This window comes from Camellia sinensis, chromosome 12, assembly GCF_055761805.1.
Source record: "Camellia sinensis isolate YWXY chromosome 12, ASM5576180v1, whole genome shotgun sequence".
Taxonomy (NCBI): domain Eukaryota; kingdom Viridiplantae; phylum Streptophyta; class Magnoliopsida; order Ericales; family Theaceae; genus Camellia; species Camellia sinensis.
In genome coordinates this window covers 76,041,233-76,060,336 of record NC_138972.1, presented here as the reverse complement: position 1 = coordinate 76,060,336, position 19,104 = coordinate 76,041,233, and the positions used below count along the sequence as shown (strand labels likewise).

Below are 19,104 nucleotides of genomic sequence, written 5' to 3'. Positions count from 1 at the left end.
TCAGGGATTTGTTCATTATACATGGGGTGTCAGTTATTTATGTAGTAAGCAATGACATGGCTCAAAATTGAATATCTTTAATTGGTATCTCAGCACTAGGATGGCCATTTTAATCCGATCAGTAAGGCCCGCTTATATCCGCCCGAATGGGGTGGATTTTATCCGACCTGACACTTATGTGAGGCGGTAGCAAATTATATTTTGGTCACCCGTAACGAGGGTGGGGTGGGGTGGGGTGGGGCGGGGTGGATATCGTCTCCCCCTATCCGATATAACTAATAAAATATATAAATAAATAATATATATGTATATATATATATAATATAATATAATTAAATATAAGAAAAGAATATTAAAAGTCAATGGTTCTGTTTAAATATAAATAAATAATAATCCTAAAAGTCTCACTGTTTATATGTAGAAACAAGAGAAATTATTTAGTGTGTTAAGAATTTAAATGGTTCTCAATTTTTTTTGCTATTTTTGTACAAATTAATGTAATGAACTAAAATAAATAGATTCATGATTAATCAAATTAAATTACATACTAAGAAAATATGCTGGAATTTACAATGACATTGCACAGAAATACATGATACAATAAAATGGTAAAGAAAGCATAAATCAAATCCTGTGTGATGTCACAGTCTCCTTAAAACAGATTAGTCGCCTCACCGTGGGTGGTGTAGGTACATCGGCTTCTGTCTCCCAAGATACGACAGTTTAAACCGACTAATGTAGAAGCACCTTCTGATAGCTTTGGCGAACCGACAATAGCAACACTCTTTCACACAAGAAGAAAAATTATAGGCAGAAGCAAACTGACTGTATATATTCTTGAAGCAAAAAATATGTATCTACAACCAAAGAGGTTAGTCTCTATTTATACACCATACGGGAGAAAAGAGGAGCCTCCAACCATGAAGGCTAGCAACCAATGTCCATTATTCCTGCAAAACTGCTAGAGTAATGCACACAAGTTGTATTGGTACATAATGGGGATCAATGATGGGGATTCAATGTAACGCCCCAAAATTTACCCAACGTAATCTTGGTACATCAACCGACATTCATTAAAGAATCACTACTACAAATATAGATAAAGATCACACTTTTTTGGTGTGATGTATGTTTTTTAATCACACCTTTTAAGTTTTATTAAAGTGTGGTCTTTAGGAGTGTGATTAAAAATGGTCATTTTTAATCACACTTTTTAAGTGTCATTAAAAAATGCTTTCATCACATCTTTTAAGTGTGACTAATAATATTTAGATCACACCTTTTAAGTGTGATTAAAAACATTTAGATCACACCTTTTAAGTGTGGTTAAAAACATTTAGATCACACCTTTTAAGTGTGATTAAAAATATTTAGATCACACCTTTTAAGTGTGGTTAAAAATATTTAGATCACACCTTTTATGTGTGGTTAAAAACATTTAGATTACACCTTTTAAGTGTGATTAAAAACTTTAGATCACACATTTTAAGTGTGATTAAAAACATTTAGATCACACCTTTTAAGTGTGATTAAAAACTTTAGTTCACACCTTTTAAGTGTGATTAAAAACATTTAGATCACACCTTTTAAGTGTGATTAAAAACTTTAGTTCACACCTTTTAAGTGTGATTAAAAACTTTAGATCACACATTTTAAGTGTGATTAAAAACATTTAGATCACACCTTTTAAGTGTGATTAAAAACTTTAGATCACACCTTTTAAGTGTGATTAATAACTAATAAAACCTGTGATAAAAAAAAAATAAAAAAAATTGACATATTTAAAGAATAATCAATATTATTTTTGCACGCGCATTTGAATAATGTAATACACACTATATACTATATTTTGAATCACAACCATATATTGAATGAAATAATATCATATATTTCATAAATGAAAGTTAAATGTTTAAAAGTATATACAAAGAAATTAATAAAAAAAAAATTAACTGTGATTACATACATTAAAAAATAAAAAATAAAAAACTTGAAAAAAGTAAGTTCTTGAATTCTTTGACCATATTTTGCATCTCTCCAAGAAATTTCTGACCTGAAAAATGAAAACACAAATTAATTCAGAAACTGCAGTAGCATATGAATAAACTAAATATTTATATTTATAGAGACTATTCTAGTCTTACCAAAGATACCGTCGGACTTTTTCTCATCATACCAACTCTTCATCTCCTGCTTCAATAGAAAAAGAATAACTACTTTGATTGAATAATCAATTCTCATGGAAAAAATGGACCAAATATCTTAAGATAGCTGAATATGAACTATGACTACAGGGCAACAATGCTTTGGAGAAGGAACAGGGTTGTGCAAACATTTTATTCGTGCCCTTAAATATGGGAAAACTCTATGTGTTAAAAGATTTCAGCAGTTAACTCATCATCAGACATGAACATGCAGAAAACAAATTAATAGCCAGAAGAGTGTTGTCATCTGCATTTAAAAATAAATAATTATTCCAAGACATGAACTTGAAGAAAACAAATTGCTCCATTTCTTAAACCACATAAAACAATTGGTCCCTGCAACAAGAGATGAGTTTGTTACATTGAAATCATATAGTGATAGTCACTTAACCACAGACAAAGGTCATGTAATGATAATAGATAAAAAAATATCAAATAAAAAATGTAACGATAATATATAAAAGTACAGTAATGCCATTTATAAATCTTGAGATGAGCTCACACAAAATAAATGATTTGAATCACCAAGATAAGCTCCAAAATAAATCTACCAAAACTTAATAATCTTTTTCCAATCAAATCACTAACTAGAGAGAAGCTATCTCCTATTAAATAGCATTTTACTCATAAACTAATGAAGACAAATGGCACCAACCAATTCTAATTATAACTTGAGATGAAACATAAAAAAACGAAAACACAAAAAACAAAAGTAGGAGGATGATCATGATCATTGTGAGGAGAAGTGTGGGTGTGGAAAAGTGGAAATAAATTAGGGGATGCCAAAGGCAAATCTAATCCAAAGAAAAAAGAGCTAACTTTAGGCACAAAAGAAAAGGGGCAGGTGGGACTAAAGTTGCCTAACCAGAAACCAATAATGGAGTTATTCTGAAATATTATTTACACGTTTGACAAATCATAGCATAGTCTAACCAAGTATACCTTCACTATTATCCATCCAAAAATACCAATCTCCTCATAGCACAGACCAACTACCTATCAGCAGTCATTCATAAAACAGAGCCCCAGATCATCAACCTGGAACTACCTACCGAAACTTCCCACAAATCTGATTTTTGATTAATTTGATACCAAGTCATGTACTGAAAATAAGGCACCTTAACCTATGTCCCCCAACCATCCAACTATGTATCTAAATCCGAATGAAATCAATCGGGTTTGACTATGTATCATAGAATGTATATAGGTTGCTGCAGATTTTAAGAACTCTCAACTTCAATGCATCATGAAATGTATATGCCTTTATTCAAGCTTGCAATTATTTCATGTTCATGATTATAAGATTACTATGTCTAGGATAATATGATTTCTTCTATCCTTTTAAAGAAGCCAACCTTGAATTCAATTTTTGTTTGTACCCTACTGAGTTGAAAAAAGAAAATGAGCTTTTAACCTATACTTTGTTTTTTAAATTACAAATACATAAGCTAGATGGAAAGAATATAGTACAAGTTGATAAACAATGGAAAGAATACATAAGCTAGATGGGAAGAATATAGCTTTTAACCTATAGTCTGTGTTACAGCTCTTTGAACTTCGAGGTGTCAAGCAATTAAAGGGACTGTCAGTTTATAATATCCTCTTTTTAAAGTGACTGTCTTCTATCCTCTCTTTTTTTTTTTTCTTCTTTTTTCCTTTTTTTGATCCTTTTAGTATTTTGCCTTTAATCAGAAGGAGAATAATTGTAAGGTAAAAAAGTTCCTTCACAATAATACCCAGAGGATACCTTAAGTCTCCTACTTATTATTGCCAACTAAGGCTCTACGGACATTCAATTAGAATACACATTTTGCACCACAATATATATATATATATATATATATATTTCACTACACACTCATATACTTGAAAACCAAAAGAAAATATTAAATATATAGGTTGCTGCTACTATATACACAGAGTCATACTTCAATACTAACAAATTTTTGATCATAATCACTCCAAAAAGAGAAAGCATGAAGTAACTACTCAACATTGATTACAGTTTCAAGAGCAAAAATCAAATTGTTCTATACAAAGGATGAAACACTTACCAATATCAGCTGTTTGCAAAGATGGAGATGCATTCACTGGAGATAAACCTGCAGATGCATCCATAGGAAATGGAGCTGTTGACATGTGAGCTGGGACCTCAATCGGGTTTGCCTCTGACAGTGAAGTCGTCGACCTCCTCTTATTGGCTTGCCCAGGTGGCATCTGTGTAGTCTTTGTATGTAACAAATGAATTGTAAGCAACTAGAACCAAAAATTTAAAATGCATGACAATTCGTGAAATTATAAGATAACCTAATAGTCTAATATTAGAACCACATTACAAGTCATGAAATTATCAACAAAAACATTAAGAACCAACAAGAAAAGAAGCTGCTGTTGCAGAAAAGAAGAGAAAAGAAGAGAAAAATATTAAGAACCAACAAGTTGCTGTTGCAACATGAAGCTGCTGCTACAGCAAGTTGTTGCCACAATGCACAAAGAACCAAATACAAGCTGTTGCTGCCCCAATGATGCAACAAAGAGCAGGACAAAGAGCTGTTACAATGCACAAAGCAGCCACAGCTGCAGCTGCCACAAAGAGCTACTATTGTACATGACTATTGCGATGGGGCAATTTTGTATGGATGGTTGCTTGCTGAACATTAGAGCCTTAAAAGTTCATATAATTTCAATTTCAAGGCATCATAAAGGAAGTCTGCTTTACTAGTACCCTCTTTTAAAAACCTTGATTGTTCTTTGTGGAAACTTACTGGATTAAGATAAATTGCTAAGAAATTGTTATTATTGGGATAAACGCAATCAATTTTTTCCTTTTAAATCCTTGATATAAGCCTTAACTACTACATAATACTTTGAAGTTACTTCTAGACATTCATGCTGTTTTGGAGATGCATGGCATCCAGCATAAGTTGTGTATAACAAAAGCTTATCAGAGCCAAACACCATAGTTCATATGCACATGAAGCTGCAAGGCCACTTACAGGCCACTTACATTTCTATCTTTGGGAATGATCATAGCATAGGACTATAGCAGCAGGTATAAGATAAAGACAAAGAAAAATCATCGAGAAGATATAATCATACGACTACACCACACGCCACAGCTCACCACAACTGTAATTTTACAACACATTCTTTAGTCGAATTCTGTCATCAAAAGATTTTTATCCAAAGAAAATCTGATTAAAAATGTATCAAACATTTGCCAATACAGTGAGTCTATCCCATTTATGCTCAAGCTCCATATTTAACTATGAAATAGTTTGAAATCCAAATAATACATCCTATTCCCATAATGCAACATTTACCAACATATTAGGGTTTGACTTTACCACAATATTCTATAATATTTCTTCAACAAGGCAATCACCACCAAGAGGTGACCATCGACAATGTTTTTCAAATAGTATCTTATTATCAATGTGAAGGTTGTTCACTTGTATGATGTTCCTTCTTTTTTCATCCATTTCAGCCATGGTCTTTCCGAAAAAAAAAAGGGCCTAAATTACAATTATCTGAAATTTTCCTGCAGTAACATGATGAGATGGCTGTAACAAATTTAGAATTCCTGACTCGTTATCTGAGAAGATAATGTTTCCATTACTGGTGCTATTACTATATTTGTGGCAGTTGGGACAGAAGATTGGGCAAGTTCATGAAGTCTATGAGGAGGAAGAAAAGCAAAACTGTTGAAAGGATTTGATCTTTAAAGGTAGTGGCTTGTCAAATAGACTCTCCTAAACAGATATATATATATATATATATATATATATATGTTTTTTCAGCTTAAAGATGCCAAGAGCCACTTGAAACTCAGATTCTGCTATAAGAAGAGCACAATTTCCAAACAACTTGAAGAAACTCCCAAAATTGGTTCCAAGTGCAACAAGCCAATCCAAGCAAATAAATCATCATTTCATGAGTGTGCATAAAACTAGGGCTAACCTTAAGTTATATTCTACTTGCCAATCCTTGAATCACTATGTGGTCTCTTGAAGGTGGTTGCTCACTAGGCAAGAACATATTTTCATCTAACAGTGCTCTATTTTGAGCTTTTATTCATTTTTGAGTATTTAATTGATGTTAGGGACCCAAAAAAGTCATGAAGACTAAAATATTTGTAAACTAAAATGATCCATAAGAGTGAATTTGTAATTATCATGGGACTCGCAACTATTAGAACTAAAAGAATATAGTTCATTTGGCTTGAGACAAAGCCTATCTGTTGATACAGTTTATAAATCAATCAGAAAGTCTATGTATAAAAATCAAATGATAGAGATTAAAAAAAATAAAAATCAGAATGTCTATGTATGAAAATCAAATGATAGAGATATAGATATAGACATAGATATGGATTCTTCACAAAAAATAGAAATGAGGGCAGTGAGTTAACAAATTACAAAGAGCATTCGATGAAACATGACTGATTACAGGGATCAAAAAAAAAATCGTTGTATAAATATCATCCAGAGTGAATTTAATATATTTTACTGAGTATAAATTTAAGTATAGCTAAGTATAAATTTTATATATTTAATGACTCATATATCATCTAGACTCAACAATAACGCATCATTTTTTTAACATGCAATAACATAGTATACTTAAAGTCATTATCATCTAGACTCATATATCATCCAGACTCATCATGTAAGTCTAACATAGTATACTTAGGTAGTTGAGTCACATAAACCAGAACAATCTACACCACATGGAAATAAGAAGAAATCACCAAAATCACCAAAACATTTACAGTAGTATTTACAGTAATAAAAAGAAATCACCAAGAATCATGTGACCTTGAGTTATTTCAAAATCACCAAAATCACCGAACTGAACTGGCTTCAAAACCAGCATGTTATTGAGTCATTAAGTATAAATATAATCAGTTTAAAAATCAGTTTCACATTACCGAGCAAAGTTCCCGGCTGAGATTACCGAGCAGCCGAGTTAATCATTTCCACCTCTGTTTCAAGTTCCTGTTTCACATGGAGCCAGAGTGAACAATGGTGAGAGTGGTCAGAGTGATCCACAGAATGGTAATATGAAACTCTAGTACAGCTAAACCATTAGATAATCAAGCATCAAATGCCTAGATTATCATGGCATCACCACTCACTAAAGTAAATTGTTTATAATTTTATCCATTCAAGGATAATGTCATCCTCATTCATAATATGAGACTTCAGTACAGCTGAATCATTTACATAACAACCAAGTATGTAACCAATGAACAGAGCTATGATAGCACAATGTTATCCTAATTATCTATAAGTCATAACCCAAGAATACACATGTCATGAGTTCATTTTTGTCCCAAGATGCATGGAAAGATATGAGCCTCGCTAATTGATGGGGATAATTACATTTTTTTGTCTCTAAAATATGCGTTTTGTGTTATTTTGATAACACTTGCATCAGTTTTGTGTCGATAAACTATTATTTAAATGTAATTTAATAATTCAGCACTTGCGTCAATTTTTTCCTATTATGGTTTTCAATATTCACATCTCAATTAACTCTATTTCTATTGTTACTAAAGTTACATTCCACATTTTTTAAAGTGGTTTTAAACAATCAGACCAAAGCTAATAGATACTTATGCATAACAGGATAGACAATAGAGTGCAATAATCTAAAACTTTTACATACATTAGAGCAAAAGAAGAGCTTGACAAAATTCTGTGTAAGAAGTCCCAAAGATTTTTCCTTCCTATTATCTGTCAACAAAAGTATCTCTTCATGGTAAGTTCAACAATTGACCCAAGACTCACAACATTGACTTGTCCAATTGTTCAAGTATAATTACCAATTGACAAAACAAAAAGATCAGTAAGTAGCAATATAATAATAAGTATGTGATTGTAACAATATAATAATAAGTACGTGATTATATGCTCTGATTATTCAAAGCTGTTTTTTTTTTTGCTTTGAATTTCTAACATGTAAACATAGAATTTCCTGTTTAATGTTGAAATTTCCTGTTTAAAAAAAAAAAAAAAATTTGTCGAAATTTCGGAGGGAGGGTAACACCATAATAATTGAATCTCATTCTCCAAGCCAAGTCTGGCAATGGTAAGGAAGATCGAAGGTGCTGTGATTGTGTGAGAGAATAAAAATGAGAGAATACTCTATGAAAATGAGTATATAAAAATGAGAGACCCAATTCGGAGCTGTGCATAACTGTGCATATAAGAGACCCATGAGAGACCCATATGAAGCATATAACTGTGCATATAAGGAACCCAGCATCCATATGAAGCATATAAAAATGAGAGACCCAATTCGGACCTAGCATCCATCATAAAGGAACAATACTCATCCATCAAAAATGAGTATATAACTGTGCATATAAAAATGAGAGAATACTCATATGAAGCATCCAATAACTGTGCATATAACGATGCATATAAGAATTGGATAACTGTGCATATAAGAGACCCAATTCGGCAGTTAAGAGAGGAAAGGAAAGGAACCCGAAACATAATATATGAATTCAATAACTTTTGAATTTGAATTCAATAACTGTGAGCTAAGAGTGCAGTCTGTGAGCTAAAATGTTGACATGTGCTTGTCTCCAACCTTCTCATTGGCTTGAACTTGAGTATTTTTATTAAGGGAATACGACCCAAGTCATTGGGATATCCTATGGGAGGGTGTCGTTTCCTTCTTGTTTGGTTAGACAATAATTATAAAAGAAAGGTATGTGCATGAACTGAATGAAAAACAGAAATAAGTTTTAACAACTCACAAACTAAGGGGTATACTTTAGAGTAAAAAATTATCTTAATCAAAACCTCCATTTCCCTCCTCTCTATGCAGTTTCTCTTCCCTCCTTAAAAACAATCCAAACATAGTGAATAATAAATATCGACCATTTTCCCCACCTATCCTTCGTTTCTCAAAAACTTTCAATCCAAAGATAGTGTAAGAGAAACTACTAATAAAAATTAGCCCAAAATCATCTCCAATTCTTTTATAAAACTACAAATTTGTCATTATCACTAAATTATAAAATAATAAATTATTCAATATTCTATCGTTATCATCAAGAAATATTACTAACGGTGTGAATTTAGTAATCATTACAAGAATTCAGAAAAAACCCATCTGAAATTTGTCAAAGAGAACAGCCAGTTAACATCCACTATTACACTCACTTATGAACAGCCAGTTAACATCCACTATTACACTTTCTACAGTGAAGCACCCATTAGAACTATCAATGAGAACACCTATACCCCCTATGTATCATGTTATCAAATTCCACCAACACAACTTGTATGACACCAATAAATATTAATAAAAACCCAACCAAACACCATACTACAACACTGACGCCAATCCCCAATCAATACAAATATGAGCATGGATTAAAATAAATCAAGTAAACAAGGAAGGAAAATGGTGAAATGCATATGCAAGCTAGTGATTCCACTCGAAACTCAAATGGTGTGATGACTCGCATTTCTGTAATCCACTTGAAACATTCAGGTTTGCTGTAATCAATCAGAAAAAATACTTCAAATCTCCATCAATACATTTATTCCTTAGCATAAGAGATCAAGCCTCTACATAGAATAAAACCCCTAAATCTAGGACAAAAATCAAAACACATTTACTCATTTCATAGAAATCAACATTCTACAGCATCAAAAAACAAAATAAAAACCCTAGAGCTAGAGTGAAATAGGGAAATAGAGAGAGAGAGAGAACAAAATAAAAAACCTGGAGCTAGAGTGAAATAGGGAGAGAGAGAGAAAGAGAGAGAGAGACCTGAATCAAAATCGATTGGAGGCTGGACGGTGTACCGACCGTGGCGATGAGACGGTGAGACACAGTGAGGAACGGTGATCACTGTCGATGAGAGGGACGATGAGCGATGGGCAATGGTCAGTTGATAAGAGGGAGAGCGATTGGGGATATGAGAAGGAGAGCAAACGACGGCCTGTTTGTTTTTTGCCATCACAGTACACGAAATCTTATCATCCGTCGCCGCTCGCCCTCGATCGAGAGAGAAAAGAGGGGGTAGAAGAGATAAGGGAATTTTTAGGTTTGAGATTGGGGATATTTTTTTTGGGGAGGGGGGCGGTGTGGAAGCGGGAATGGGGAAAAAATAAAAGGGGGAGCGGGAATGGAAAAAAAATAAAGGGCGGGAATGAAAAATAAAAATAAAAATAAAAATAAAAATAAAAAATAAAAAAATAAATTTATTTTTTGTTAAAATATATATTTTTTTTGTAGTTAACGAAAAAATAAATTTTTTTTTTTTAGTCACTAAGATTGAAAATTTATTTGTTTCATTTTTATTTTAATGGAAAAAAATATTATTATTTTTTATTTGGTAGAAGTAGGGGTAATATATATTTTAATGAAAAATATTTTTCACTAAAATAAAAGTTAATTTTCTGTAGTCACTAAAATAAAAGTTAATTTTTCTACGACCTATTTTTTTTTAGTAAAAATCATGAACTAATTTTTTGTGGTAGAGGAAAGGTAGCGACATTAGTGGTGGAGGTGGTGGATAAGAGATGATGGTGGTGGTGGTGGTGGTGGTGATGGCGAAAAATATTAGTGGTGAAGTTGTGGTAGTGGTAGTGTAGATGGAGTGGAAGGGGTGAAGGAGAGGTAATGGTAGTAGTAGCGGCAGTAGTGGAGTGGTGGCGATGGTAGTAGTAATGGTAGTCGTAGAGGTGAAGTGGCGACAGTGGAAGTAGTGGTGGTGGTGGAATGACGTTTGTAGTAGTGGTGAAGGTGGTAGAGGAGATGGGTGGTGAGAGAGAGAGATGAGTGAGAAACGGATAGAAGAGATAGAGAAAGAGAATAGAGCGGGAATGGAAAACAAAAATAGGTGGAAATAAAAAATATTTTTTTTTGTCAGAAATGAAATTTAAATAACAAAATAATGTCGTTTAACTTTCTTTTTCTTTTTTTTTTTCGACGGGAGTTGCCGTCGTCAAAAAAAAATATTTTTTGTTAAAATATATATTTTTTTGTAATTAATGATTTTTTTTTTTTTTGTAGAGGATAGAAAGTGGCAGTAGTGGTGAAGGTGGTGGATAAGAGATGATGGTGGTGGTGGTGGTAGCGGCGAAGGAGATTAATGGTGAAGTTGTGGTAGTGGTAGAGTAGAAGAAGTGGCAAGGGTGAATGAGAGGTAATGGTAGTAGTAGTGGCAGTAGTGGTGAAGGTGGTGGATAAGAGATGATGGTGGTGGTAGTGGTGGCGAAGGAGATTAGTGGTGAAGTTGTGGTAGTGGTAGAGTAGATGAAGTGGCAAGGGTGAATGAGAGGTAATGGTAGTAATAGTGGCAGTAGTGGTAGTGGTGGCAATGGTAGTAGCAATAGTAGTCGTAGAGGTGAAATGGCGACAGTGGTAGTAATGGTGGTAGTGGAATGGCGTTTGCAGTAGTGGTGAAGGTGGTAAAGGAGATGGGTGGTGAGAGAGAGAAAAATGAGTGAGAGACAGATAGAGGAGAGAAAGAGAGAGAGAGAGACAAAGACAGAGTGATGAGCAAGAGAGAGACAAAGTGGTCGCTAAAAGTGCATTTTCTTGTAGTGGATAGATAAATCGAGAGGGAGCTCAGTAAATAGAGAAGACAGAAAGGAGAGAGTGAGCAACGCGAACATAGTGGGAGAGAAAGAGAGAGAGAAAGAGAAGAGAGAGAGAGGGACAAAAAGATAGAGAGTGAGAGACAGAAAAAAGATAGAGAGAAGAGAGATGAACGAGAGAGAGATAGAGAGAAGAGAGATGAACGAGAGAGAGAGAGAAGAGAGATGAGCGAGAGAGACAGAGAAATATGAGAGAGATACAGAGAAGAGAGATGAACGAAAGAGACAGAGAGAGAAAAGAGATGAGAGAAGAGATAGATGAGTGAGAGACACAAAGAGAGAGAGAGAGACAGATAGACAGAAAGAAAAGAGTGATGAGTGAGAGAGAGAAAGAGAAGAGAGAGAGGAAGATGAAAAAATAGGCGAAAAGATATAGACAAAGAGAGAGGGAGAGAAAAAAAGAGCGATAAGAAATAAACGAGAGAGAGATAAAGAGAGATGAGCGAGAGAGATAACGAGAAGAGAGATAGAGAAGAGAGACAGAGAGAGATGAGAGAGATGAGAGAGATAGAGAGAGAGACAGACAGACAGAGAAGAGTGATGAGTGAGAGTAAGAGAGAGAGAGAGAGAAGAGAGACAGAGACAGAGAGATAGAAAGATGAAAAAATGGGTGAAAAAGTTCTGTGTCTAAAGCCTCATTTTCTAGTAGTGAGTCATCTCTATCATTCATGGGTAGAATAGAGGCGCGAATTTGGGAATTGTATATTTTATATAAAAATCAAATTAAAATATTTTATACAATCACACCTATTTAGGGAGTGTGATTAAAAAGTAGTAATGTATATATAATCACACTTTAATTAAAATGTGTGATTACAATATATATATAAAATCACACTTATTTAAAAAGTGTGATTAAAAAGTAGTAGTGTATATATAATCACACTTTAATTAGAAGGTGTGATTAAAAAATATATAAATAATCACACTTTAATTAGAATGTGTGGTTAAAAAATATCTATATAATCACACCTATTTAAAAAGTGTGATTAAAAAGTAGTAGTGTATATATAATCACACTTTAATTAGAAGGTGTGATTAAAAAATATATAAATAATCACACTTTAATTAGAATGTGTGGTTAAAAAATATCTATATAATCACACCTATTTAAAAAGTGTGATTAAAAAGTAGTAGTGTATATATAATCATACTTTAATTATAAGGTGTGATTAAAAAATATATAAACAATCACACTTTAATTAGAATGTGTGATTAAAAAATATATATATAATCACACTTGTTTAAAAAGTGTGATTAAAAAGTAGTAGTGTATATATAATCACACTTTAATTAGAAGGTGTGATTAAAAAATATATAAATAATCACACTTTAATTAGAATGTGTGATTAAAAAATATATATATAATCACACTTGTTTAAAAAGTGTGATTAAAAAGTAGTAGCGTTTATATAATCACACTTTAATTAGAAGGTGTGATTAAAAAATATATAAATAATCACACTTTAATTAGAATGTGTGATTAAAAAATATATATATAATCACACTTGTTTAAAAAGTGTGATTAAAAAGTAGTAGTGTATATATAATCACACTTTAATTAGAAAGTGTGATTAAAAAATATATAAATAATCACACTTTAATTAGAATGTGTGATTAAAAAATATATATATAATCACACTTGTTTAAAAAGTGTGATTAAAAAGTAGTAGTGTATATATAATCACACTTTAATTAGAAGGTGTGATTAAAAATATATATATATAATCACACTTAATTGAAAAGTGACATAAAAAATAAATATTATCACACTCAATCAAATTAAGTGTGATTAAAATATCAATCTAATTTTTTTTATCACACTTCCAATAAAAGTGAGATCTTTTTTCTTGTCAAAGTGTGATCTTTAACTATTTTTGTAGTAGTGAATAATAGCAATTACCCAATCATCATAACATTGATCATAGAAGTTTGTACAAAATAGTTCCACATACAAATTATACATTTAATGATATTACATACATGAATCTATAGCATGTAGAACGTCAAATTCAAAAGTAAATAAAATGCCCCCAAGGGCTTACAAATTCCAAGGCTTAAACCCGGTTACACAAAAATAGTCTTTCGAACTCAAACAGTTATAGCCCTAGGCTTACAAAATACAATCACAACAAAACAGAGCCTTGTGCTCTATATACATATATCCATGCCCTAGATTGGCGGATTCACCACGTCCTTTCCTGCACCAAACTCCCATAGGGGTGAGCATAAAACCTAGTAGAGAATTCTTAACAAAGTATATACATTTATGCAAGATTTCCAATATGAAATGCACATGTCATGCTATGCCAATTAAAAGAGGATTTCATTTACATCTTTAAAAAAAAAAAGCCACCATGCCCAATGATAATTTGAAATCTCAACAATTTAGAAATTTACAATTTAATTCAGAGGGGCAGTAAATACGACTCAGGTAATCCCTAGGTTGGTGTCTGCAAGTAGACCTAACTAGCACTACCAAAACTCCACTTTACCGGTTGCTAACCATAAGGGAAGTGGTACCTCCTCCACGCGTGTTTTTGGTCTTTCACCCCGGATACTCAGGCCAACTTAATCAATTTCATTTACACCTCCTATCCGGACTTACCAATGTATTTACCCCAAAACATTTCAATAATTCCTATTTCAAAATATTATTTTCTCAATGTAAACGTTTCCAAACTCAATTCAAAATGTATGATAATTAATTGAATGAGTATGTAATGCGATAATTATCAATGCCTCATAACATTTCTCCATTTTTAAGTATCTCAACAGTAATACCATAATAACCACATTTCCCATTTTCCTCCCTTCAATGTTATTTCACAAAATAACCATATGTTCAATTAAGTCTATCAACACTGTGGAGAAGTGGTTTGGAAATACTCTTCTGATCCTGGAGAACGCTCATGATCCTCTTCTAGTCACCTGAAAAGGAATAAACACTCCGGTCGGGGGTGCCGGAATTAGCACTCCGACGGACAAGTCAGAATCCACACTCAAGAATGCTTGTATTCTAAGTTAAGCACAATAATTCTCACCTCTTCTTCTTAGTCTGTTGTTCCTTTATTTATACTTGTTTCCTGGGCCTCGTGGCCAAGCCCACTTGTCACTCATTATCCTCTTTTTTACTCGGCTCCATAGCTTAGTATCTATTCAGCCTATCTATTATATTCGGCATCCTTATCGTGCAGGGTAGAGCCGTATAAAATCTGTCTTCTAGAGTACGCTTCTGATTATTCCGATAATCCGGCTACCACAATTGCCCCCCAAACACCTCGCTAGCATCAGTTAGTCGGCGTGTTTGGCTAGAAGTCAAGAATTCGGCGGTTAATCCTCTTCTCGATACGTGTCAGAATGCGTACGTGTTTTTTGGTCACTATAACGCTTTCCCGCCCCATTCGTGCTTCTCTCGCATTTATTACGATTTGAAACTCAAGTCCCTTTGAAAATATGCTTTTTCGAATATTTGAACCTCCTGAACTGCTAGTTGGTATCTCTTCTTCGACGCGTTTTCTGCAACTCCTATCCGTTCTCTCCTTGTCTCATTTGCCTTTCATAAGTTTTCTTCTCTTCTCCTTGCAGTCCTATTTTCCGCTTTTATTTTTTATTTTGAATATCATTGAGTCCTTATTAGAATGGCTAAGCATTTGAAAGACCTCCTTTCCGAGGGTCGAATTTCTATGTTCCAAAGACATTTTTCTATCCCTGAGGATGTCCATCTTTCTTTGGTAACGGACAATACCCTTGATATGGAGAGGGACGACCAAAATATAATCGTCTTCTCTCTCCTGTCTATTACGGAGGGCAGAGTTCGCTTTCCCCTACACCCATTTCTCAAGGCCGTCCTCCGTTATTGGAATCTGATTCCTTCGCAACATAATGTGAATTTTTTTCGAATCATAATGGAAATCGTAGAGTTGAATTGGCGTCTCAGGATTAACCTTGGCATTCCGGCGATTCGGCACGGTTATGCTTTAGCCAAATCCTCCGGTCGGCTCGGGCGCTACTTTCTCAGGGCCAAGGACACTGACCATCATTTGGTAACGATGCTTGCCAGCTCTGGCAAACGAGTTAACGATGTAATGGTCAATGTCCGAGGCAACTGGGAGTTCGACGAAGGCGAAGATCGCCTAGACCCTATTCCCAGACGGGGGGTTAACCAGGTTGCCGTGTAACTCCTTGTTTGTTGATCTTTCTTTTATGCGGCTCTTTCTCCAAACCTTACCCTTTGTTCTTGCAGGCAATAAGTTGAAGAGGATTTTAACTTCGGCTGACGACGCAATCCTTGTGGAAATTAAAACTGCACTAAAGTACTTTGGCCGTCCAAACGTACAGAAGCAAGGGAGGGCTGCTCATGTTCTCCTGTGGTACGAGCCTACCTACACTACGTTCTTGGCCGCAGACGACATCCCGATCCCAACCGGCGAACAACACCTTACGGCTCTTGTCTTCCCCAGTTTCAAGATCCTTAGGCAAATTGGTCTCAAAGCTTCTGATTCGAAGCAAAGCTTAGAGCCGGTTGTCGAGGTAGATGCCGAATTATCGAGCGAGTTCGCTGCCGAGGCCGAAGAGGTCGACGAAGCTCTGAAATCAACGTTTGAGGCAGCCGGTCTTAACCAGCCTAACTCACCGTCCACTTCGGGTCGGACGGAAATTTTTTTCGGAGATATTTTTACAAACTTGGGAGGCCTTCCCGACACATTTTCAGAAGGCATGGCTGGGGAGAATCTCACACAGATGGCGAGAAAGAGAAATGCCGAGTGAATGGTCGCTCAAAAGAAAGCCGAGGCCGCTCGTTCTGAGCCTGCCCCAGTTGAGTCCTTATAACTGGTTACTAGAGAAGAAACGACGCAAGTTGTTGTGGCCGAGACGGAGGGGGCTGAATAGCAGGTTACAGAAGAATGGCTAGTTTCAAAAGAGCGGGGTGAAAAACATTCCGCCGAGGGAGAGGCTGGCTCAAAGGATAGCCTTGCTGACAAACGGCCTCGCTTAGAGGAATCCGACGTGGTTGTCTCCTTCGTTGTTCAACCGAAGATCAAAGACACGCCAATCTCCTCTGACGCATCTGCCATGAAGGATCCAGCCGTGGCGTTGTGCTTGGCCGCCTTGGTTTCGCTACTGGTTGACAAGGCCACCTTTCGAGAAGAGCCGAATTTGGTAGTTATAGCGTTTGCTGCCCAATCGGCCCTTCTGGTATGTATACGATACTTTCTTTTTTGCCCATTTGGTTTGGTTTGCATATGATGTTGCTTGATGTGGTGATCCAAACTTGTTTTGCAGACAGTTGGAAGGATAGCCGAACTAGGCCACTGGCAGCATGATGCCATTGAGAGAATTGGTCGCTTAAAGTTTGAAGCTGAAGGTGAAAGAAGCAGGGCCGAGTTCGAGGCGATGAGGGCCGCAATGGAAAGTGCTCAAGCCGAAGCTGAAAATGAGAGGGCTCGGACTGCTGACCAGCTCAAATCCGAAGCCGAGGATAGGGCGAACGCGAGCGAGGAGTCGCTCAAGTTAGCCCAGGAGGCGCTTTCCAAGGCAGAGGCCGAGTTAGAAGAATTGAAGGCGGCCAAGGAAAAAGCCGAATCTGTAGCTTCTACAGCGCTAGAAGCTGGGAAGAGCGCCGCCTTGAAGAAATACGTAGATGAGGTCCCCAAATTCGAGAATCGGGGATTCAAACATGGGTGGCTCAAAGCCCTTGCTGCCGCTGGAGTTACATTGGCCTTGCCAATTCCATACGAGCAAGTGAACGTTGAGCCACTTGAGTCTGATCCCAAGGATTGATCTGGGAGACATTCTAGTTTTATCAAGTATCTTTAATTTCAATGTACGTTTTTGTTTAGTGGACTCAAGGTAATTTTCATGTATAAATTAGTTACTATCTGAGCTTAATTTATTAATGAAATTTTCTTCCCGTTTGACTGTTACTTGTACGCAGTTTTTGATATTAATGAAAGGTTTTGCCTTCCACTACTTTGGATAGCAGTGTAATCTTGGCCATTATATTAGTTTAATCTCAATTTATCCGAAGAAGTAAATCGACTCTTTATGCCGAATAGGACTAGTAAATCGATTCATGAAGCGGCTACGGCACTCAAACTGAATAGATTGATGAATCTGCCCTTGCCCCAGCTGCTTCATGAATTTGAGACGTCGAATAGTACAATATTGACGAGTGTATTCGTGAAGCGGATGCGGCACTGAAGCCGAATAGATTGATGAATCTGCCTTTGCCCCAGCTGCTTCATGAATTTGAGATGCCGAATAGTACAATATTGACGAGTGTATTCGTGAAGCAGTTGCGGCACTGAAGCCGAATAGATTGATGAATCTGCCCTTGCCCCAGCTACATCATGAATTTGAGACGCCAAATAGTACAATATTGACGAGTGTATTCGTGGAGCAGCTGCGGCATTGAAGCCAAATAGATTGATGAATCTACCCTTGCCCCAACTGTTTCATGAATTTGAGACGCCGAATAGTATAATATTGACGAGTGTATTCGTGAAGCGGCTGCGGCACTGAAGCCGAATAGATTGATGAATCTGCCCTTGCCCCAGCTGCTCCATGAATTTGAGATGCCGAATAGTACAATATTGACGAGTGTATTCGTGAAGCGGCTGAGGCACTCAACCCGAATAGATTGATGAATCTGCCCTTGCCCCAGCTGGTTCATGAATTTACCCTTGCGGAAGTTAAGACTGCCTGAATCAGTATTTGATGGGGGGCACGACTCGGTCGCCTTCGGGCTGTTGAGATTTCGATATTAATTAGATTGCCTTGGAGGCGCTGCCCTCGTATGGAATCTATGAATGAAGGTCCTATTTAAGTGCTCAGTGAGCAACTCAGTCCAGGTCTTTGACGAAGAATAAACAAGCGCGAATGTCAAATAAACTCTTCTTTAAGGGGAAGCGAGGACGCTAGCTGAGCTGGAAGGAGACATGAATCGAAGTGGCGAACCTTTGCGCTCGGGAGGTAGGATTTCGAGGAATCGGGAGAGACGTCAATCTCCTCGTCATCGAAGTAGGTCGCCCAAGAGGGACAAGGAGCCACAGGGCAAATCCCCGCAACCCCGTTCTGAAAGGGAGCCCGGTGAGAACCCACGCCCATTGAGTTTTGCAGTTTTCGTGGGCAATAGGCCCATGACAGATGCGGACTCGATCGTTCGAGATTCGAGTGTGGCAGTCGAATTTGTTCGACAGATTTTTCCTTCCGAGGTCCAGCAGTCGATGGTAGGTCGACAAGACTTCGAAGTGTTTCGTGAAGGCATT

At 35.9% G+C, this 19,104-nt stretch overlaps 1 protein-coding gene and 1 long non-coding RNA gene across 8 annotated transcripts in view; both read right to left on the bottom strand.

Moving 5' to 3' along the window:
- Nucleotides 1–1,867: 1,867 nt before the first annotated feature.
- On the bottom strand, nt 1,868–10,367 carry LOC145804577 (uncharacterized). 7 transcript variants are annotated; one of them, XM_082898991.1, is made up of 5 exons: nt 9,999–10,253; nt 7,135–7,201; nt 4,259–4,430; nt 2,145–2,213; nt 1,868–2,053 (listed from the first exon to the last, which is right to left on the bottom strand). In XM_082898991.1, exons 3-5 carry the CDS (start codon nt 4,419–4,421, stop codon nt 1,968–1,970), a joined length of 318 nt encoding a protein of 105 aa, XP_082755117.1. In that variant the 5' UTR covers nt 4,422–4,430; nt 7,135–7,201; nt 9,999–10,253; the 3' UTR covers nt 1,868–1,967. The 7 variants fall into 7 exon arrangements, 4 of the variants coding, with proteins under 4 accessions (XP_082755117.1, XP_082755118.1, XP_082755116.1 ...); XM_082898992.1 differs by having other exon boundaries at nt 4,259–4,421; XR_014346579.1 differs by lacking the exon at nt 7,135–7,201 and having other exon boundaries at nt 2,145–2,190; nt 9,999–10,367.
- Nucleotides 10,368–13,723: 3,356 nt separating this feature from the next.
- LOC145804576 (uncharacterized) overlaps nt 13,724–19,104 on the bottom strand; it is a 16,136-nt gene continuing 10,755 nt past the window's right edge. The window contains exon 2 of the long non-coding RNA XR_014346577.1: nt 13,724–14,034. This is a non-coding gene — a long non-coding RNA (uncharacterized LOC145804576). The remainder of the gene's footprint in view (nt 14,035–19,104) is intronic.

Bases quoted from the DNA above. Each gene is read 5' to 3' on its own strand.
- LOC145804577 (XM_082898991.1), bottom strand. From the start codon at position 4,421: ATGCCACCTGGGCAAGCCAATAAGAGGAGGTCGACGACTTCACTGTCA. The intron at 2,214-4,258 runs GTAAGTGTTTCA...CAATCAAAGTAG, and splicing joins TTTGCAAACAGCTGATATTG to TTATTCTTTTTCTATTGAAG. The intron at 2,054-2,144 runs GTAAGACTAGAA...TTCATTTTTCAG, and splicing joins AAAGTCCGACGGTATCTTTG to GTCAGAAATTTCTTGGAGAG.